The following is a 23,353-nucleotide window of genomic DNA, read 5'->3' on the forward strand; positions in this document are numbered from 1 at the left end:
ACTAACAGTGATCCTTCAACTAGATTTGTCTTGCTGTTATTGTTATTATTACTTATGCCAACTTATTTTGAACAATTAGTGAGTGCAGGCAAATTGTTGAAGGTTAAATATTTATAGCAAAGCATAAGCATTGATGATAGGGTACGGGGAAGGTTGAGGGTGTATATGTGGGATTCTAATTCCTTTGAATGAGATGAGATGCTGCAGAAGAAGCTCATGGCAGAGCCCTAGGCCCAGAGGAGCTGGATCCTTCCAGGCAGCTCAGACTCAAAAGACAAGTGTTAAATGGTGTCTTCCTACCATCGCTGAAGTTCACAGTCAGGCTGGACCCAGGAATTGGACATGGTTTGAATGGTGTTGTACCACTTTCTAGCTGTGTGATCCTGTTTAGTCATTTAGTGTTTCTGAATCCCACTTTGCACATTTTAAAAATAGGGATGGACCAGGGCTGTAGCTCAGTAGTAGAGTGCTGTCTAGCATGTGCAAGGCGCTTGATCCCCAGCATGAAAAAAAAGAAAAAGAAAAATGAAAGAAAGAGAAAAAGAAAGGAATGGAAAGGAAAGAGGAAAATAATGATAACAATAATTCCTCCCTCTAGGGTTGTTGGAAGGGTTAAATGAGATGGTGCATGTATGGTGCTTGTATCTAGCACATAATAATCCCTTTATCAAGTGATAGCTGTAATTATTATTTATACTGATCTGATTTACTCTGAGCTGCTCAGGAAAGTGATTCACTACCATTTAATAAATGAATCCCCGCTCTCTTCTGCGTGGTGCCTGCTGCACAAAGCTGCCCTCTGAGAAGCAGCTTGACTGCATATTCTTGTCTACAGTTCATAGTGTCTGTGCTCAGCCTGGATCTGGGCCTTATTCTTGAAGTCACTATTTATTATTTGGTTTAAGGTATCTTAGGCTATGTGATCAGCAGACTCCTAGGTTTTTTGTTTTCTGTTTGTCGATTTAGTTGTTGTGTTTTAAGATGACAAGCTGTCCTTTGGAGATGTCCTTTTAAGTTACATTGCAATTAATTTCTTGCTAATTTTCATACTTCATGTTAAGTCAGAGCATTCCATATGTAACCAGCAAACTTGGTCAGGCTGTTTTTAAGTGATGTAGAAAGGGGGGAAAAAAGAGAAAAAAAAAACTCACCTCAGTTTACTGTCAACCATATGAAAGAAGACTTATTGAACTTCCCTGTCATTTTCAAATCTTGCCCAGTGTCTGGACAAGTCCCTGAGATCATGTGGGCTTGAACTCAAGTTGAGCTTAATGATCCTCACTCTAAAGAGGGCAGAAATATCTAATCTGGGACTGCCAAACAAAATCTGAAATGTGTATTGATTAATTCATCAATAAATGGTCAATGAACACCAGTTTTATTCTAAACCCTTGGTTTTCTACTCTATTAAATAGAAACACTGGAATTTTAGGTTGAAAATCAGGCAGTAGGCCTATGAAAAATTTAGCCAACTCTGCCCTATTAATTTGTTAGTTTGTTGGCTTGCTTTGTTCTTGAATGAAGATGTGTGAGGTACTTCTAAGACACACCAAGAACAGCATTATGGGAAGTATAATGTGGAGTACCTCATGTAGTGAGTCTTTCTGGCCACAGTGACCTCTGCAGATGTGTCCCCTGTCCTCATCTTCCTCAGCCTCGGCGATATGCAATCAGTGGCATGTTTCTTCCTTGAACCATTCTGTTCTCTTGGCATCAGACTCCACTCTCTGAGTTTTCCTCTTGTATCTTGGCTTCTTCCTCCCAACTTACTCCATAATTTCCCCTATTTCATTCCATCTTTGCATACTCACAGTCAGGTTCAGGAAGTTCTCTTTTATTACTAAACTTGCTAAGAATTTTTATCATGAATGTTGATTTTCGTCAAATGCCCTTTCTTATCCATTAATGTGGTATATTATCTTAGTTTACTTTTAACAATAGTAAAACATTCTTGAGGAACATTACCTTTTTTCCATGATTTAAAGATGTTTAGGGGCTGGGTTGTGGCTCAGCAGTAGAGTGCTAGCCTAGCACACACGAGTCCCTGGGTTCGATCCTCAGCACCACATAAAAATAAACAAATGAAATGGAGATATTGTGTCCAACTACAACTAAAAATAAATAAATAAATATTTTAAAAGATGTTTATATTGTTGTATTCAATTTGCTAATTTCCCTGTGTATATGAGAAATATTGATCTGACATTTTCTTGGGAATTAAGGTTATGCTGGCTTCATAAAACAAGCTATGGAATTTTCTCCTCTTTCTAGGCAACATAGAGGGGAGTCCTGGGGATTAAGCCCACAGCCTTATGCATACTAGGCAGACATTCTACCACTGACCCACAACCCGAGCCCTTTTTATTTTATTTTGAGATGGGGTGTTGGTATGTCACCCAAGCTGGCTTTAAACTTTGAGATTCTCCTGCCTCAGCCTACTGAGCAGCTGGGGTTATGGGCATGCATCACTTTGACCTACAAAGTATTCCCTTCTTCCTATTTTCTGAAAGTGGTATATGTTATTATTATTTCTTTCTTAATCGTTTGTTAGCGTTCATGAGTGATGCTATCTGGGCCTAGAGTTTTCTTTGGGGCAAGTTTTAAAATTACAAATTCTGTTTCTCTAATAGGACTATTTAGATTGTCTATTTCTTTCTGTGTCAGTATTAAGATTCTGTGTTTTTCAAGGAATTTGGCCACCCTGCCTCAGATTCTATTCTGGAGCACTTCATCTTTTTTTCTCTACTCACTTTCCTAGGTAGTCTCATCTGTTCCTTTTATTTTAATGTGATACTTTTAAAAACTATGGACATTTCCAACATAGAAGTATTCAGATCCACAGATACTCAAACCTACCATCCTGATGTAACATATAGTACCATTTAATCCTGTTAGCCTCAATACTTTAAAAAAAAAAGTATTCAGCTATTCCTCTCAACAGTCACATTCCCATCCTTCACTGCTAAGTAACCACTCTCCCAAGGCTTTGCCTTTATATTTTCATGTGTTTACTCTATATATTGTTTAAGGATACACACACATACCACACACACATTTACATGTAGTTTTGTGTTTTTAATTTAATATAGAAGGTATCTGATTAGTATTTACATATATTTTTACTCACTAGTTCCAGATTTATCCTTTCTGTGGCTCTAGAGTTAGTTCATCCATTTTGGGTGCTATTTGACAATATTTAATTAACCATTTTCACATTGATTTTCAAGTTGTTTCCCAAGGATGTCCAGTGAATACCCTTGTGCTGGACCTGTCAGCCTGTGGAAGTGGCCTGGCTAGGTAGAGTGTGAACAGCCTCAGCATTACTACATCCCACCCAATTGCTCTCCAAAGTCTTGGTGATTTATATGTCCATTAGTAAAGAATGATATATATATATTTTTTTACTGTTATATATCCTTGACAACAAATACTAGTGTTGACTTTTTAATCTCTGCTATTAGTATATAGGAATTAGCATCCAACTGTGTTTGTTTGTTTTTTTGTTTGGTGCTGGGGATTGAACCCAGGATGCCCACTGAACTATACCCCCAGTTTTCACTTGTGCTTTTAGTTTATACTTTCCTGATTACTGTCTGTGGGAGACTGAGATGTTTTTCTTGTTTATTGTCTATGTAAGCTTCCTCTTCCCTGATTGGCTTGCTCATATTATTTCTAAATTCCTCTTGCATTGTGTGTCTTCTTCCTATTGCTCTATAGGAGTTTTTATTTCTTTTTTTTTTTTTTCTATAGGAGTTTTTATATAGTCTGGATTATTGATTCCTTGTTAGCTGAATGTAGTATCAATATCTTCTTTCAGTCTGTGGTTTGTCTTTGCATTTTGTGAGGCTGGCCAGACTATGGATCATAGTTTAGCTTTGAGAATGGGCAAGAATGATGACTCAAAGTTCAAGGTAGCTTTTTCTGTGGTTTCTTCCCATAGCAACTAATAGATTGTACAAAGGAGAAGAATGAGATCAGAGTGCAATTAATTACCCTCAATCCCAGTGACCTCCTGTGCCTTCACAAACATGCCTGAAAGCTGGGATCATCTCAGTTCCCCCAGTGAAAGATGAGTCCCCCATCCTGCCGCACCACCCAAGAGTGAAAGAGAACTAGGGTGTGACTCAGAGCTGTTGGGTCCCAGTGGTCCCGCACTCAAGCATGCTGTCATGCCTCATTAAAAGGCAACTCTGTCACTTGGGGAGCTATGTTACTTGGGCTCAGATTTCAGCCTTTGGCATTTTTACTGTGCCAGCAATGGAGCAGTCTTTCTTTGTCTCTGCCAGTAACCAGGAAGCACCCGTGCCACTCTCCCTAATTGCATCCCTCCTCTCTAGTACCCTTAAACTATGTCCTGCATGCTTCATATAAATATTTTTAACAGAATCCAAAGTTGTTCACTGCTTCAGTTTTCTTTTTGCAATGATCCTACCTAACCTGTCCTCCTAGGCCTTCTGAATCCACAACCCTTAACTAAGTACAAACTCATCTCAAAATAGAGGAATGTCCTTGTTCTCACTTCTGTGGTTTTTACCCGTGTTTCTCCTTCTTGGAGTACCTCTCACTGTCCTCTGTAAGCAAGCCTCATCATTCTTCAAGGTCCCTTAAAGTTATACTTCTACCATCAATTTATACCTCAAATCTCCAGCTCACATTTATCAAGAAGTACACTTACAGTCAGAACTGAAAACTCACTTTAGCTAAGTCCCTGTGTTCTCCATGTGTTGTTGTTTTTATCTGTCCAATAATATATTGTGAACTTCACAGGGGCAGGAAAGGTCTCTCTAACTCTTTTTGTGTTTAATGCATGTCAAGTGTTAATGGTCATGGGGACCATCATTTTTGGTATATCTGCACCCTATGGGGTCCTTTGTTGCTGTGGAGTTCACAGTTTGGTAAGCCTCAACCATTTTTGAGTTGATGGAGTCCCTGGATATTCTTTAAAGCATACAACTCCTTTCTTTAAGTCTAGAATAAGTTCTAGAATAAGTGTTTATTACTCAAATATAATTTTTTTTTTTTCAAATTTGAAAACTCTCAAATGCCCATGACAAAGTCTTTGGGCTCATGTATGGCAAATAATGAATGAAAAGTTAAACTCTGTGGGGTGCAGTGGCGCACACCTGCTGGAGAGGCTGAGGGAGGAGGGTCACAAGTTTGAGGCCAGTCAAGACCTGTTTTAAAATTAAACAAAAAAATAAAAAGGGCGAGGGATGTAGCTCAGTGGTGGAGTGTTTGCTTAGCATGTGCAGGGCCCTGGAGTTTGAGCCTGTAATACAAAGTTGCTGCTGCCAGTTTGGGCATAGAGGCATTTATGCTTGGTCAGCTTTTCTGTGTCCAGCAGTGGTTCTTAAACATTAAGTTCTTAAACATAATGATCCTCTGAGGAATTTGCTGGAAAGGCAGGCATGGGGCCCAGGAATCTGCAGTTTAAATGATCCATCAGGTAATTATGACACAAGTCCTCCTCCAGGTTTGGCACTGAAATGAATAAGATGGAGTACTCTGCAGGGCAAAAAGTGGATGTGGTTCTCTAGGTTCAAACATAGCTCACAGCCAGGCATGGTAGCACACTCCTGTAATCCAGTGGCTCAGGAGGCTGAGGTAGGAGGATTGCAAGTTCAAAGCCAGCTTCAGCAACATAATGAGGCCCTAAGCAACTCAGTGAAACCCTATGTCTAAATAAAATACAAAAAAGGGCTGGGGATGTGGCTCTGTGGTTAAGCCCCTCAGAGTTGTATCCCCAGTACTTTAAAAAAAAAAAAAAAAGCACACAGCTCACATGGAAGTGAGAAAAAAACTGAAGGTCATAAACAGTTAATGCTGCTGGGGACATGGATGAGATGTGGACTGTGTAAACCGAGTGGCACAGGTCAATCAGGAATCAACAGTGACGACACCTGCCTTACCCATCTCACAGATTTGTTGCAAGATTTGTGTGAGACAATCGATGAGAAAACCCTTTAGAAACTGTAGTGCACTTTTTGAGGATAACCCAATTAATAATAGCCATCAAAGGGCGTCTTGAGCTCTGCACATTTGAACACGGCCATTTGAAGCCAGAGGTAAATCTCAGTAATCAGCGAAGGCTGCAGTGCCTGCCAGTCGGTTGCTTCTCAAACTCATAGAACGTCTGATGACATATTTAAAGCTCAGCTCCATATGGTGATTTTGTTGTGTTTTCATATGTTGTATGCACAGATGGTTAGAAAATAAAATTGCCCGCCTCCCACCTCGGCTGGTCTCCCCAGCACCTTCTGGTCCAGAATCCTGGGTGATGAAAGCATCAAAGTGCCAAGTCCCCCTCACAGAGTTGGGCTTGGACTAATTAGTCTTAGGCAAAAAGCCACCAGGCATTGTCCAAATAGTTTTCTGCTTGGGCCTTTTTGCTATTCACTGTGGAGGAGGAGGAAAATTGAGGCTATGAGTCTGGCAGCTGCATAACCATAATGTAATTACCCACAAATATCAGGAAGCAAGGGGAGTTCTTAGCGAGTGAACGGTAGTGTACATCTCCTCGGCCTTTCAGTTGCCAGTGAACAGGTGTTTATGAAGTGCCCAGAGAGTGCAGCGTATGGCATTTAGTTTTCAAATTTTCAAATCTCTGTAGCATCAGAAAGTAGATAGTGGATTTCCAGGGCTTATCCTTGCAGATGTAATTTCAAGGGGAGGCTGAATGGCCAGTCCAGGCCCTTGATTGGAAACTGACTGATTCATCTGCCCATCACGTCCCTCCACATTCCCAGAGGAGGTCTGCTGCTTTGAGTTTAGGTACCGTCATTTGTTTTGTTTTTTATTCTGAAATATTCATTTGATTTTTATATCCAATCTGTAATAATGCAGGTTATTGTACTTGCTAACAAAATTAAATGTTCTGTTTCTTATTTCTTGGAAATAGTGTTGAACCTACTCCAAAGACGCCACGGTACTCTGAGAATAGCCGTTTTTGAGAAGCAGTAACCATGGTTGCTCTCAGTCTGAAGCTGTACTGATTTCAGATGTAAAGTTTTGTCTTATGATGAGAGGGAGAGAGCTGGCTATTTCCAGGGAACTGGCTGGCCCTTGGTAGTGAGTGACATGGCGCTACCTCTGTCCACCGGGCAGGTTCCTTCCCATCGGCCTCCACACTCTTTCGCTCTCTCTGATCTTGCTTGCTTCCTGTGTTGGAGAACAACTGTCCATTTGCCTGTTTATTTTTTTTTTCTTCTTAAAGTATTTTTAAATTGTACGTAAAATTCTGTAGTGCCCCTGTTAAAAAGAAACACAACGTAGATAAGGCTTGGCTTCCTTTGACCACCCTCCCACTTTGAGCAGACTCCTCCAGCCAGTGACCCTGGCATTTTCCACAGCATGTCCTGCCAGAGTCTTTTCTGTACTCTTTCATATGGAACGTGCTCTCTCCTCTGTCCCTCTCTTCTAGACTGCTTGTCCTCCAACCACCTGCCAACTCTGAGACACCCTGGCTCAGCTGTAGGAAGGCAGGCAGTCTTGCCTGGATGGCTATTAGCCAGCTTCCAGGCCTCTCCAGGGCTGGACCCTGGGCTCTGCCCTGGCCTCTCCAGGGTTCTACCACCATTTGCCTCCATCCTTGATTTCTGGCCTGCATCTTAGCTTTCCTGACTCCTCTGAGATCTCACATCATGGTAGGGTTGTGGTCCTATTAGTGTTCCCACACTGTCCTTGGCCAGTTTGCTGTCAGAGCCATTCCTTGCTTTGATTTCTGTGGCAGAAGGCTGACCCCTCTGGTTCTGTTTCCCAAGCTGTGATGTCCATTGGCTTCTAGCTGGTTTTGAACAATAGGAAATCTGGGTGAGATTGGAGGGCAGGAGGAAGGGAGAATCTAGGGAATTTCTGGCCCTCCCTCCCTGCCCTGGTTCCATCTCTCCCACTAATCCAGTTCTATCCAGGAGCCTGTTCGAGCTGCTGAGCTGATGTCACCCTTTGGGCTCTGCTGAATGCTTCTCCCTTTGTCTCAGTGCAGACATTGCAGTGGTATCTTGTTCTTCTGACTTTCTGGGTGGTCCCCTGTCCCCTTGGCTTCTCACTCAGTTTAACATACTTTAAGTATTTGTTATAAGAACTTGGTGGAATTGATGGTTTTTCAGACTTTGGAAGTTTATTGTATGGGTTTTTTGTTCAGCTATTGGGACTTCTTAATTCAGTCTCTGAATATTTTTGCATTTATTATTTTAAAATTATCATTCTAGTCATCTGCCGCTCTCTGCAATGTCATGTTCCCATTGTTCCAAATTGATATGATGTATGTCTCAAAGTATGTCTTCTTCAATAGATGTAAAAAAGAAATGAAATATCTGGAAAAATATTCTACAGCTGCAGAAAGTACTCATACCCAAGAATAGGTTAACTCCTAGGAAACTGAGACCACTCAGGCGAGCCCTAGTGTATAAATCCAGATGCCAGTTGTTTTTTTTTTTTGGTGGGAGTGGGGTGGGGTAAATTGCCTAGTTAGCACATGTAAGTTAGAGGTGTAGTTACTTCTTTTTAAAAAAAATTTTTTTTTTTTTTAGTTGTTGATGGACCTTTTATTTATTATTTATATGCAGTGACTGAGAATTGAACCCAGTGCCTCACACATGCTAGGCAAGTGCTCTACCACTGAGCCAAAACCCCAGCCCCCTGCAGTTACTTCTTTAACTAAGGAAGAACTAAAACAAGTTAGGGTGATAGAAAGGATTATGAATTTTAAAACCAAAAGGAGGGTTTAAAGTTTTGTTTTTTCTTTTTTTCTTTTCTTTTTTTTTTTTTTTTTTTTGTTACTGGGGATCTAACCCAGGGCATTGTGCACTTGTGCATGCAAGCAAGCACTCTACCAACTGAGCTATATCCTCAGCCTGAGGGTTTAAAGTTCTAGTGAATGATTTGGACAGTCTTGGTATAGAGAATCCAAGGACAAGAAACTACAGTTTTTGTTTTTGTTTTTGTTTTTTTCTGCAGGGCTGGGGATCAGGTCATGGCCTCTGCATGCTAAGTACATGCTCTACCACTGAACTACTTCCCTAGCCCAGAGCAGCATCTAATGCCTAGAATGGGGTAATTAGTCTGAATAACATTTAAGAGACCAAGACATGAATGAGGCTGGCAAAGGAAGCATCTGTCACATTGTCTCTCACGTAAACGAGCCATAACAATTTTACCAGAAAATAGAATCTGCTGTTTGAGAGACAGAAGCAGGTTTGAGTATGTTGTAATCCTGCTGCAGGTCCTCGGTTTATCCCCCACCCCAACAGGAGTGAATCATTTTATAGCATAAGAGTGAGCTCTGCACCTGCTTATGGGGCTCTGGGAAGCCAGGATATAAGATCAAGGGGACCCTTCCCAGATCACTGGACCTTTATTTCAGTGATCTGACCTGTGGTGGACAGAACTGCCACTTGACTTCATGATGCAGAAGGTCTTTCTCACACTCTGTCTTCTTTTCTTCTGCCTAGTGTGATTTTTTTTTAATTTCAATAAGAATCTGAAATATTAAGAAACTTTGAAGATTTTTCTAATTTCATATTCATAGACAGCTTGGAAAACATGTGAACTAAGAATATCTTTTCATGTTCATTCCATCTGAAAACAGAAATAGAAGTGAATAAGTATATTACGTAAATCCAGACGGGTTTTTTGTGACAGTCTCTGTATTGACTTTATTTAAAAATATGGATGGCGCCTAACAGAATGTTAATAGGCAGAAACATTGAATCCGTGCCATTTTGGCAGTTCTGACAAAGACACCAAGTGGTAATTAAGTTTTCCCCTTTCTGTGGAACAGTTACACAACAGTTACATTATTCTGCCAGTGAAGCAGTCCTAAGAGACTCTCAGCGCAGCTGGAAGCAGAACTCAGGTGTTGTCCGTGGAAGTATTATAGAACTTTCAAGTAATCCAGCACATGTCCCCTAGCATTGGATTTTTTTTTTTTTCTTCTGAAACTTTAAAAGAAAAAGAGAAAGAAGTGCAAAACTTAATTGCGATCACAGGAGAGTGTTTGTCATCTATGGATCAAGCAGTATTCAAGGGAAAGCTGTGTCCCAAAGGGTACTTGTCTTAGGATTCTTGGCTGCCAGGGATTGTAACCCAATTCAGATCAGCTTAAGCAGAAAGGGAAGTTTTGATTGTTTGGTTTTACAGATCCTGATGTAACTCACAGGATCCAAGGAAATGCTGTAGGAACAGGCTCACCAGGATTGGGACCAATTCCTTGAAGCCAGCTGCATTCTAGCTCTCCTAGTTCCTTCTGTTTTGTTTTCTCAGACATCTCCATGAGGTGAGGCAGAGTCACCTGGAGCTTTTGGGGAGCCACCTGGACTAAGGAGAAAAGAGAGTCTCCTCCTGTCCCAGCACTCGGCCTGGCTTCAGACCAGCCTGGAAAAGGAAGGATTCAGGCATATGCTTCCCCTGTAGCCAGAGGAAGGGTCTTTATGATTGGTGGTCCAGGCCAGAACCCTGTGATATTGGAAAAACAGTTTCCAGATGAAGAGATGCTGTTTGGGAGGATGAAACCTCCCAAGAGAGGGTCTGTCACATTTCACAAGAGAAAAATAGACCTCAGGTTCTCAGCTGAAGTGGGATGTGTCCAATTAGGTTGCTAAAACTGCATGGATCTGTTCAGGGATTGGTAGAACTTTAAATAAAAAGACATATATGCATATTTTCAGATTTTATAAAGAAATCCACAATATAATGTTAAATGAAAAAATGCAGGTCATAAAGTGATATATTATAAATAGATTCTATTTCCATAGACATAAGCAAGTTCCTATACATGTCTTCATGTTTGTGTCTGTGTTTGAGGGTGGAGGCTTTGAAGAATACAAAGGCTGGGGTTATTGGTTATATTAAGGAGCTGGGAATGGGCAGAGTAGTGGGTAAGGGTCAGCTTGGCTTTGATTTGTCATTGTGTTGTGTTGTTCTACTTGTTAAAAGCAGTTTGTTCACTCTAAGTGAATAAGCCAGTCCCCCAAAACCAAAAGCTGAATGTTCTGTCTGATATGCGGATGGTGACTCACGATAGGGGTGGAGGGAGGAGTGGAGGTTCACTGGGGTGGACAGGGAGGAATCGGGGAAAGGTCGGGGGTGGAATGGGAAAGATAGTAGAATGAATCAGACATAACTTTCCTGTGTTCATATATGAATACACAACCAATGAAACTCCACATAGTGTATAACCACAAAAATGAGAAGTTATACTGCATATAATATGTCAAAATTCATTCTACTGTCATGTGTAACCCAAAAGAACAAATTAAATTTTTTTAAAAAAAAAAAGCAGGAAATATGGATGCAGCAACTGAAAATAGTAGCTTAGGAGTCATCTCAGGGAAGTCCAGGGCATCCCTGATGGCCCAAACTGGGAAATACAGCACAGAACCTGGCAAACCAGGCTGCCCTGGAGCAAGAACCAGCATGAGAGATCCATAGCATGTTTGTTTACTGAGCCTGTGTCCCTTCCAGAGAGCAGGTCTGGGTGAGACCAGTCTCCCACCACCTCCAATATGGTGACATCTACTTCAGGGCAGTGTCCTTGCCCAGGGCCATCAGACAGGCTCCTCCCTGACCAATTCACAGATGGCTGCTTTCTGCTGATGGACTGCTCTGCTCCAACCAGCTGCGACAAGAACAGCTGGGCTGCTTTCCATCGAAGCACCTGGTGTGAACCATTAACCATGTGGGAAAGAAGAACTGCTCGGTCCCTTTCCCTGAAAGGAGGGCCAAGGACCTCTCCCTTTGAGCCTGTGTGGTCTGCTCTGTTTAGGTAAAAATTTCTGATGCCTGGCACTAACCTTCTTCTGAGGCTCCCTGTAAGCAACCCACCCTTAGGGAAGTACATGGGTGTATCTCACATGAATATATGTGAAGTAGAATTTTAAGTGAGTCTTATTTCTTATGGTGTATGTCTTTAGTTGAAAATGTCCCGTCCTGCTGTAGGGGTAGGTGATGAGGTGGCGCCAGCAAGTGCCTCTGAATATTCATTATCCCAGGAAGTGGGAGCATGAGCTCAGGTTCTCTGCATGGTTACACTCCTGCTGGTGGCAGTGGACAGCCAGTCAGATGGCCCACTGGAAGGGGCTGCTTTCTAGAAATCCTGGAAACTGGCTTGGAGAGAAGCTGTGTCTGTGGCATTGTGGCTGGATCATTTTCAGAGACTAGTGGGGAACTGATGGGGCAGAGACCTGGCTGTCTGAGGCCATCCTTGGTGTCTGTAAACAGTGTTTCACGTCATTGTTTCTATATGCAGCATGTTAAGTTAGGTTTAGAGAATTTGCTGTTGAAGCTGCCAACTACACTCTAACTAATCATCCATTTGGAGAAAGGAGTTTCTTAGTGGCCTATCCTGGCTCAAAGTGGTTGCTCCTCAGTCTTGCTGGGCCACAGTTGCTTACACTTCAAATAAGGGGGTAAAATAGAAGATGTGTCTCAAAAGAATCTTTAAGCTCCAAGATCTTGAGATTTTGCTCTTAAGAGAATGGAAATATCTTATAGGAAGTGGTTTGAAGGCAGTAATCTTTAGGAATAAAAGTAATAATGGTCAACACTACACACAGCACTTTACTTACTACCTGGCAGGCACTATTCTCCGTGCTTCTCCTATATTAACTCATTTAATCCTCACGATGATCTGATGAAGTTACCAATTTATCCCCATTTATAGAAGACAGACTGAGGAAAGATGAGGAAACTACATGTAGAGCATTCCTTATGCCCAAGTAGTTTGCAATTAATTTAAAATATATAGGACATTTTACAAATTAGTATGAATGCTGCATAGGGCTTGCTCAAAAGATCTACTTAGATACAGTCTCAGTGGTTATTATGTGGAGGCCTACTGTCTGCTGCTATGTGTTCCCACATCCCTGGTAGTGGTGTATTCCCTTCCTTACTGTAGGAAGAAAGGGATGGATTTCAGGAAGAAATGGGGAGGGGGCCTTTCAAAAGAGTGTGTTGGTTCAGGTAGGGGAAAAAGAGGGAGAGGAAGAGAGAGGAACAACAGAACTCTCAGATCTGGAGTGAGCTCAGGTAAGGTGTTGAGTGATACTCAAAAGATGGGAATGGGTGCTGGACTCAGGTGAGTTCAGGAGAAAGACAGTGGCCTGGGCCTCTCCAGATGGACCTGCTTAGGTGAAGGTAGAGCTGGATCTCTGGTTATCAGTCATGGTGCACATTCAGTGCAGCTCTGTCCAACAGGACTTTCTGTGGCGATGGCATATTTTATATCTCCACCATCTGATTATGTAGCCATCGGCCATTGTGGCTATTGCATATGTGGAAAGTGGCTAATGAGCCTGAAGAACCAACTTTAAATTTTTATTTTGAGGGGCTGGGTATGTGGCTCAAGTGGTAGCGCGCTCGCCTGGCATGCGTGCGGCCCAGGTTCGATCCTCAGCACCACATACAAACAAAAGATGTTGTGTCCGCCGAGAACTAAAAAATAAATATTAAAAATTCTCTCTCTCTCTCTCTAAAAAAAAATAAAAAAATATTTAAACAAAAAAATAAATAAATAAATAAAATTTTATTTTGATTAAGCTTGAATGTATAGCCACATATATGGCTACCATATTGGACAACACAGCCCCTTAACTGGAAAATTCTGATATGAATGAGTATTTTGAAAGTCTATAAATTTTATGTGCACATATTTTTGAAATTGAAGAAAGCTTTTTGCAATTTCAGAAAAACAGTTTGGGTTCATTACAGACAATACAAACAGGAGAAAGTAAAAAGTACTTATGAGAACAACTAAGGACTCAAGAGATGACTGCCATTGGCGCTTTGGCGTATAACCTTAATTCTCTTCCATTCGAACATCACAGGCAGCCTGGTGGCTCTCAGACACATAGTTAGAAATCACCCAGAAGGAATCAAGAATGTTAGCAGGAGGGGATGCTGTTTGTTGCCCAGAAGAGAATACCCACATAGCTCTTAGTGATTTGCCGTGGCTGATGTTTGTCTTCTCGGTGCTAGGTCATCAACCCCATGGGATGGGATGCATTTGGATTGCCTGCTGAAAATGCTGCCATAGAGAGGAATTTGCACCCAGAAAGTTGGACCCAAAGGTATGTGTTGACAGGTATATTCAAACACTTGTATACAAAAACCTGAAACATTTTTTTTTCAGGCTATGCATGAAAAATAAAGCAAGCAAACAAAATACTTCAGCCTGCCAAGAAATAAACAGGATTGTCTGTATTGGTGTTTGTCTTCTAACACACTGTGTTCTCATCTAAGAAATATCAGAGAAGGAGGGGTGTTTTCATGAAGATGCTCTTTTGATGTTTGTTATTTACCAAGTTACTCGTCCTTTGAGCGTTTGCATTTGGGAGAAAAAATGACAGTTACATTTGTTAAATTTCTCTAATGCTTCTTGTCTTGTTGATCATAGTTTGACCTGTATTCAAACACTACATTGTAATTTTCTCTAAACGTTCATTTTGTCTTCATCATTGACAAGCAAAGGGAACTTAGTCAATATGGAAATACATGGTACTTGATGCTGGCTGTGGCTTTCTCCCCAGCACGCCCCCCCCCCCCCCGCCATCTTCCATGTACAGTGGGCCAACAGTGTCCATCCCTCTTCTTCCTGGTAAAATCTTGAGCGCCTCACACCAGAACACAGCAGAATCTTCTGGGCCCACAGCATCAGCCCCTTTTACAAAGACTTGAGACCTTTTTCTCCTCACTCCTCAGAGATATAAAAGGGCACTTCCTGGGTTTGTCCCCAGTGTCTTTCACCTCCCTCTGCTTTCCCTTGCCCAAGGCTACTTTCTAGAACTATTGGACTTCTACTGTTATATCTACTTTTCTTTTCTTCTTCTTAACCCCTAGTTTCTATTCTTCCACTTATGGTGAATTCTAGATTAATAGGAGTAATAAAAAAAGGAGGTGATATTTTAAATAAAATGATCAAATATACCTCAAATTTGATGTAAGCTATAGTAGGGATTGGGAAACTATGACCTATGGGCCAAATCCATCCCTACTTCTTAATATAAATAAAGTTTTATTGGAACACAGTTATGTGCATTTATTTACATATTGCCCCTCACTGCTTTCATGATACAATGGTGGAGTTGAGTAGTTGTGTCAGAGACTATGTGACTTACAAATCTAAAAACATTCCTCTAGCCTGTTACAGAAAGTTTGGTGCCCCTTTAGTATAGTAGTTAGCACCTAGATGCGAATCCTGCCTTTCCTTCTTGCTAGCTGTTTATTCTGAGCATACTTCTTAACTATTCTGTGCCTTTGTTTACCAACTATAAAACTAGGATAGTCATAATTCCTACCTCATGTGACTAGATAAAGATTAGCACTTTTCTACAAAATGTTTGGCTCATAAATAAGCTATTATTAGCTAATCAGAGATGACAGAAGACTTTTCATGGTTTTTCATATTTTCAAGTCTGCTTGAATTGAAAGAGGCAGCATTGAAATGTGTTAGTCCTTTTAAAAAATGATGCATTTCCTTATTCCATATTATAAATTAATTAACTCAGTTTCCTCCCTACTTCATAGATATTGGACAGTTTTAGTTTTCGTTTTTTGATTGACAAAGTACTCTTATGATTTTCTTTGAATTCCCACAATTTGTTCATTTAGATTTTTAATTTTCTTATAGTTCTTGGGATTGAACCCAGGGCCTCGTACATGCTAGGCAAACATTCTATCGTAAGCCATATCCCCAGCTACCTGCCACACTCACACACATTTTTTTTTTTTTTTTAATTTTGAGACAAGCTCTCACTAAATTGCCCATGCTGGCCTCAAACTTGCAATCCTCCTGTGTTGTCCTCCTGAGTCGCTGGGATTATAGGCATCCACCACTATACCCAGCTCTAATCACTTTAAGACTTATAATTGTTTGACTTAAATCTGTGCTAAATTCAGGCATGTGGACGGGCCAGGAGTTGTTGTCTATCTGAATGGCCCAGGAAGGAGCATCTCCCAGGGCCAAGACCACTGTTATTTCTATTGATTGTGTATGTCTCCAAATAATGAGTCTCTTCTAATCTAAGAAGATGGTAACTCTCAAAAAAGAAGAAAAAAAAAGTATTTTCTAATACATTGGTATTTTCACTGATTCTTAGTGGTTATTTTATTTCTTTTTTGCCAGAGCAAAATAACACTTAGAGCCCCTCTGAATCATCTATACTTTTCCAGTTTCCCTCCATGTTCTCAAAGAATAGTTTCTTTATGGTTTTAACCCCTCTCAAAATCAAACTTGCTTTCCTTTGTTTCACAGTAATATTAAACACATGAGGAAACAGCTGGACCAACTGGGCCTGTGTTTCAGCTGGGACAGGGTAAGTCAGCCCTTCCTCTTGGGAGGTCAAAATTCTTAGGAAGGGCCTGATTTCAGGGGACTGTTCCTCTTGTTTGGATTGGGAGAAGAGAAGGGAGGGAGGTGGGGAGCTGGAGGGAAGGACTAGCTCTCCACAAATACCAAAGTATCCTGAGTGGATAATTTGTCTGCAAACAAGTAATTTTCTGTGGGATTAAGCTAAGAGAATTAACTTCTTATTTAACTATGTTTATTTTGTGTGTGTGGCAAAAGCTTTGAACAAGGATTTCTTTTGCTCTCTGCAATGGTTTAAAAAGTCTATTAGAATCTACATAAAAGTGATTAAATACCAACTCACTGGTCCTTTAGGTGATTAGTGTTCTTGATTGACCATTTAGTTACATTTTTGTACCAAGTTCATAATTGAGGCTCGTAACAGCCTATAATGATTCAGTCACATATTACCTTTTTGGTGTATAACAGTTTTACTGTTATGCCCCCGCAAACAGTGGAAAATTCCAGACCCAGGAGGAATTCATGGAAGACTGTGAAGTGAGTCTTTCAAAGCTCTGGTCAGAGACCACTTCTTAGACATGAAGGAGTATCTGTTAGATATGGTGGACTGCTGCTTGTCCCCTCCACAAAGGGCCCCTTCCATGCCATGATACCTCTCAGCATTTCCCGTACTCCACAGAATATTGGGGATTCATTGCTTGTGCCATTAAGTTTATAGCCCTTTATTCAAGAGAGCCCTGAAATAAACCTAGGTGAGATCTCTTCCTCCCCAACAATTTCTTAAATGATTAAAATTTAATGAGTACAGTGAAAAGGCCTTGAATTTTTTTTTCATCACTCCTTTAGATTAAGGAGGGTTTAAATCAATTTCTAATTGCACCTCTGATGCCCTTTCTATCATCGAGTTGCAAGACCATCAGTGTTTCATTTGACAGAAGTGTTAAAAAGGCCTGGTGTCTGGGCCAGGCTGTCCTAAGGTGCCAGTGGAAAATCATTGATAGAGAATGAAATACAATCTCATGCAGAGAGAGCTGAGTCATGTCCAGAACATGTTACATGTTAATATTCCTTAAGGGAAAAGGTAGATTCTCTAGCCTCCTAGAACGATAACTGACCTAGTCCTATACAGGAGAGTTAAACATAAATGACTTGAGAATTGTTTTCCTGATTATCATAGAATATTATTCAGAAAAGTATAAAGAACATAGTATAGCTAAGTTAATATCCTGGTATGGTTCCTTGCATTCTTTTGTTCTGCAATTATAAACATTTATATGATTTACTTAAAAATTTAATTTGTAGTGTGTGTGTGTGTGTGTGTGTGTGTGTGTGTGTGTGGTACTGAGGGTTGAACCCAGGGCCTTGTGTACTTAGACAAGTAATCCATAACTGAGCTGTGCCCTTTCCTACATAATGCATATTTTAAAATCTTGCTTATTTTACCTAGTATTCATGAATATTTCACATTTTGTTAAATATTCTTTGAAAAAGCTATTTTTGCAGCTATGGATTTTTCCTTTTTATGAATATAACTTTTAAAATCTATCCCTTATTCCTATGCATTTAGATAAATTCTAATATTTCTGCTATAAATACAGGTTCTCAGTCCCTCTTGTGCAAATCTGAAGTCCAGAAAGCTCTGAAAAAATGAAAGTATTTTTGTAACTTATTGGACTGCAACACCTGACCTGAATTGATATTTCACTTAAAATTAATATTCAAAGATTTTTAAGTAGGAATAGTAAAGTTATCAGCTATTACCCCAGACCTAGTTAGGTAATTGTACTGTTATTTTTGTTTTAATATCCAAAAAAGGTCTTAATTCTAAAGCATATTAGGCTGCAGGGGTTTCACATAAAGGATTTTGAACCTCTAGTGCTATGGCCAAACATCACTGTTCTCTACCGCTGTCGCCCATGGTTGCTGTGGCAGGTACCATGTAGGTTATGATTATCTCAAGGCTCTAAAAGCAGATACTTTCACTGATTTCATTTTATGGCTGGTCACCCAGTTGGCAGGCTGGGGTAATCCACTGACCACACTATGGCTGCTCTGCACATTCTCCACACTTGGAGCAGAAATCTAAAATCTCAAAAAAAAAAAAAAAAAACACCAAAAAAAACAAGAATAGGCTTAAGGCTGGTGGTACTTAGTGCCAAATTATCCTCCATAAAGGTTGTATAGGCTTATACTCCCAAGATACTGTGCAGTGTTTCATTGGTATTTCTTTTTTTATTTGTGATGGGAGGGGTGTTTTTTTTTTTGTTTCGTTTTGTTTTTTGTTTTTTGTAGTGCTGGGGATTGAACCCAGGGCCTTGTACATGTGAGGGAAGCACTCTACCAACTGAGCTATACCCCTAGCCCTTGATAGGAAGTTTTTTTCATGTGTTTAATGAATATTTGAATTTAGGGTGTATGTGAATGATCTAATCAAATCTTTTGCCCATATAGGTAGAGGGTTTTTGTCCTTTCCTTCCTTCCTTCTTTTTTTTTTTTTTTGGTATTGGGGATTTAACCCAGGGCTGTTTTTACCACTGAGCTGCATCCCCAGCCCTTTTTTATTTTTTATTTTGAGATGGAGTCTTGCTAAGTTGCTTAGGGCCTTGTTAAATTGCTGAGGCTGGCCTAGAACTTGTGATCCTCCTGTCTCAGCCTCCTAAGCCACTGGGATTACAGGTGTGCTCACTGCACCTGGCTTATATTTCCTTTTCTTAATGATTTTTATTTTGTTATGAATACTACTTTTTCTATATTATCAATTGTTTCTGAGTTAGGGTTTTATGAGTCATTTTTGTATTTTCCAATAATCCTTTTTCTCCTCATTGACTAAAAGGCTACCTTTATTGTAGAGTAGAATCTTTTATACTATCATTAAACACTAAGTTCTATTTCTGTTTATTTGATCTACTTGTTATGTCTTTATGAAACTACTTTTTGACTATAATTGCTTTATAACTCATTTTAATACCTGACAACAGAAGTTTCTTCATTGTATATTAACAGTGCCATTTCTATTTTTTTGTGTTTCTGTTTCCCTGATATGTTTACCCATTTTAAAAAATAAAATAAACAATTTGGGCTTTATTTATTGATTTCTTTTGGTATATCAATTGGTAGATGTAATTAATCTAAAAATCTAAAATACAAGCAAAATACATGGGGAAATCTCTTGACTAATCTGGAATCCTTGTGTCTAATAGGAAAGTGAAAATTATTTTCACAACATACTTATTTTCCAACTAGACTTTTTAAAACATAGTTTTAAGTGTTCTTCTTTTGTCATAGTATTTGAAATTTGGATTTTTTTTCTCTAGAGATTTAAAAAATATTAATTCTATTTTGTACTCTGCTAAGAGATAATTTTAAAGGTTTTTGTTTTGTTTTGTTTCATTCTTAAACAACACATCCTTGGTATCAACATAAAAAAATAAAGCAGTGTATTTTTCTTGGTCCCCTTGTAACATAAAGAAAGTAGTGGGCTGGGGATGTGGCTCAAGCGGTAGCGCGCTTGCCTGGCATGCGTGCGGCCCGGGTTCGATCCTCAGCACCACATACAAACAAAGATGTTGTGTCTGCCGAATACTAAAAAATAAATATTTAAAAAAAAAAAAGAAAGTAGTAACAGTTCCACTTTCCACTTTCTTAATCTATTCTAAGGGTTTGTTTTTGTTTGTTTTTATATTCTGAGATCCTAGGCCTAATGTACTGTTGTGCTACAATTTTTCAGATCATGTCTATTTCTTTAAACATTATATTTGATATTTGCTTCCAGTTTTATAATCATATCCATAACAATTAATTAAATTTAATGATCTTAAATTCATTGATTATCAGTAGACCTTTTACATCTGTCCTTTAAAAACTGTTTTTTGCATCTTGTTTTAAGTCTTCCTTCGGATCCTCTAACATTACTCACTGTTTTCATAACCAAGAATGACTCTCTGCTGAATATGAATAGCAATATTTTGGTTTTATCTTTTTATATTTTTTCTTTCACATTTTTGTGGTGGATCTCAATCAATTTTCTTCTTTTTTTTAATACTTACAGGCTCACAGGAAGTTGTCAGGATCATAACAGAAATCATTTGGCAAAGTATAATATTGAAATCAGGAAATTGATACCAGCATAATACTAGTAATGAGAGCACAAATCTTATTCAGATTTCTTCAGTTTTTACTTGAAGTCACTTGTGTGTTCATATTTATGATAGTAATAGTAGTTGTTTTATGCAATTTAATCACATGTAGAGATTTACCTAGCCACCACTACCTGATCCATTGTCTTTTGATAGAGAAGTCTAAGGCCAGCCAGAATTAAGTCTGTGTGTATTGTACTCTTCTACTCCATTCTGATCCTTGTTGGGTTCTTTCTTTCTCTGCCTTGGCCATTTGACATTCTCATCAGAATGTATCTCAGAGTTGGTCTTTTGGCTTTAATTTGCCTGGGGCTTGGTCTATGAACTTGTGATCCATAGTTGGGGGCGGGATCTTTCCTGTGGATCTTACATGGAATCCTTTGCAGAGTGCTGACCATACCTGTGCACTCACTGACCTTCATGAGTTTGATTTCCCAGGTCTGTCATGATTTTGGTCACCTTGTGCTCAATTTGGCAGCACATACACTAAGATTTTGATCATCTTTTTTTTCTCCGCCTTCTAGAAGAACTTCTCATGCTTGGTTTCACTGATTCTGTTTATGTAGAATCAGTGTTGTTTAGCATAGCTTTTAGTAGAAATATTAATTTTGCTGTTATATTTTTAGATTTATTAGAATTTTTCCTTATCTTGTTCAATTTCCATTTTCTTTCTCAGGAAAAGAAGTGGTGCTTTTTCTAGACCAGCTCCTACTGCTTTCCCCGCCCCTCCTCCTCTTTCTCCCCTCTTCATCTCCACTTCCTTCACCTTCTCTCCTTCTCCTTCTCCTCTTCCTTCTCCTCTTTCTCCTCCTCCTTCTTCTCCTCCTCCTATTCCTTCTTCGTCTTCTCCTCTTAGTCATCTGTTAAGACCATTTATCTTCAAAAGTATTCTTCAACACAAGGAGATGCTCTTGAAAATGTGTTTTGGCTTCTTGTAATAAGTCTTTTTTACAGTTTGGAATGCTATGTTCTCCTTATTTGTTCCAGAATCCTGTAGACACTTCGTGGACTGCTCCCTTCCCCCATTCCCAAGTAAGGTGGACTAGTATGCCAATTCAGAGATCCCTTCAGCCCCAGGGGAGGGGAGGGGAAGCTCTGTCATGTTCTCTGCGTCATTTCCTTAGGTCTGGGTTTGGAGAACTTACTGCTCTGGTGCATCGTTCTCTTAGGTCTGATCTTTGCTCAGTATGAGTTGGTGTCATGGATGTACTCTGAACATGAGTGCTCAAAGTGTTGCTGAGCTACCATGCCAGAGGGGTCCAATTTATAGACTTTGCCTCTGCCCAGAGCCCCATGGCCTCCTCTGCCTTCCCCTTTGAAATAGGGGCGCCAGAGCCCTGCTTCTCAAGAATCAGCCAGTTCCTAAGAAGGGGATATGTTTTTGGCTTGTGGCATTTTTCTTCTGGACCTATCTGCTATAATTCCTTGGCATTTCTGGCATGTTGATGGCACCTTCTGTTGTTTCCAGCATTGGCATAGCCCTGTTGAACACCCTCACCTCCATCTTTATATTCTGTTAGTCATTTTAATGAGAGTAATGGAAACAAGTTTAGATGTGTGTGTTCATGATGCCCTCTTGCCCAAAAGTCCATACGCATTTTTTGATTAAACCTTTGCCATCTGCTTGGTGCATACAAAGCAGAAAGTGAGGAGAGAGAGGAAACTGTTTATTGAATTGTTGAGGCAAATCTGTTCCCTTCACAAACAATATTCCTAAAGTCTCATTAAAAAAAAAAAAGATCATTCATCAGATGGCTAGCCAACAATTAGAAGAGTTTTTAAAATACAGTGGCTCAGAAATGTTATCTTCCTCCTCCAGGCAGAAAGCCATCTTTAAATCCAACTCGTGACAGCCTTCCTTCTTCCTGCCTCTCCTTGGGCAAGGAGTCCCGTAGAGTGGTCCTGCTCTTGAACTGCATCCTCATCTTCCTTACATAAAAAGCTTAATTCTCTGGATTGAAAAACATGTATGCATTCCTGGAATTAATGCATTTCTGGTGAGCCAGAATGATAATCAGAGATCCTCTCTTAGCATGGTACAGTGTTTCACTTTCTCAGATGTTAGTCCCCAAACAGCTTGTATCATACTGAGGAGAAGGAAAGTAACAAATTGGAAGCTGAATGTGAATAGTTGAACATTTACTGAGAGAAGAGTAAAGAAGAAATGAAATTCCAAACTGTGCACTGAGAGAGAAAGGTGGGGTGGAGAGTAGGATGTTTCTTTGTGGAACACTCAGTGCCTTTTGGGAATAGTCAGCAGCCTTCCTGAGAAAGTGTGAATTGCATTTGTGTTAGTCAGCTTTGCATTACTGTAATAAATACCCAAGACAATCAACTTACAAAGAGAAAAGGTTTATTTTGGTTCACAGTTTTGGAGGTTCTAGTTCATGATTTGATGGGCCCAATACCACTGGGCCTGTGGCAAGTCAGCATGTCATGGTAGGAAGCATGTGGCATGGCAAAGCTGTTTATCTCATGGCCAGGAACAAAAGAGAAAAGAAAAAGCAACCAGGGACCCACAATCCTCTTTGAGGACACCCTCTTCCATAACCTAAAACCTCCCACTAGACCCTACCTTCTAAAGGTTCACCCACCTCCAAATAGTGCCAAACTGGAAATGAATACCTGGTCTTTAATATATGGGCTTTGGGGGACATTTAAGATCCAAACTGTAACAGCTTTCTATATTTTAAGGTTCAATTATAATTGGGTGATAATGAACTGACCCACGGGGATGGTTTTGTGAGTTCCATTTCATGTTACAGAGTTAGCTTCTAAGTCATTTGATGAGGCCCTTTGAAGCAGATGTGGCTCTGACTTTGATCTCTGCCACCTCCCCAGTGTCCTGGTGCCTGAGGTGGTTCTGGTGATGATTCTTGATTGGAATAGACTCGGGCCTGGTTTTCATCAGGAATCA

At 40.0% G+C, this 23,353-nt stretch overlaps 1 protein-coding gene across 5 annotated transcripts in view; it reads left to right on the forward strand.

Annotated features, from left to right (window-relative positions):
- The window catches only part of Lars2 (leucyl-tRNA synthetase 2, mitochondrial), a 138,129-nt gene that overhangs the window by 13,191 nt on the left and 101,585 nt on the right, over positions 1–23,353 (forward strand). For 4 of the 5 annotated variants that reach the window (XM_046437201.2, XM_058576516.1, XM_058576517.1 and 1 more), the window contains exons 4-5: positions 13,972–14,063; positions 16,247–16,307. In XM_046437201.2, coding sequence (XP_046293157.1) covers positions 13,972–14,063; positions 16,247–16,307 — 153 coding nt within the window. Of the gene's footprint in view, positions 1–13,971; positions 14,064–16,246; positions 16,308–23,353 lie in introns of those variants that run through there. The other variant, XM_058576518.1, reaches the window with a different exon arrangement.

This window comes from Marmota monax, unplaced genomic scaffold, assembly GCF_021218885.2.
Source record: "Marmota monax isolate L192 unplaced genomic scaffold, Marmota_monax_Labrador192_F-V1.1 WCK01_AAM20220418_F8-fsc00021, whole genome shotgun sequence".
NCBI classification, from domain to species: domain Eukaryota; kingdom Metazoa; phylum Chordata; class Mammalia; order Rodentia; family Sciuridae; genus Marmota; species Marmota monax.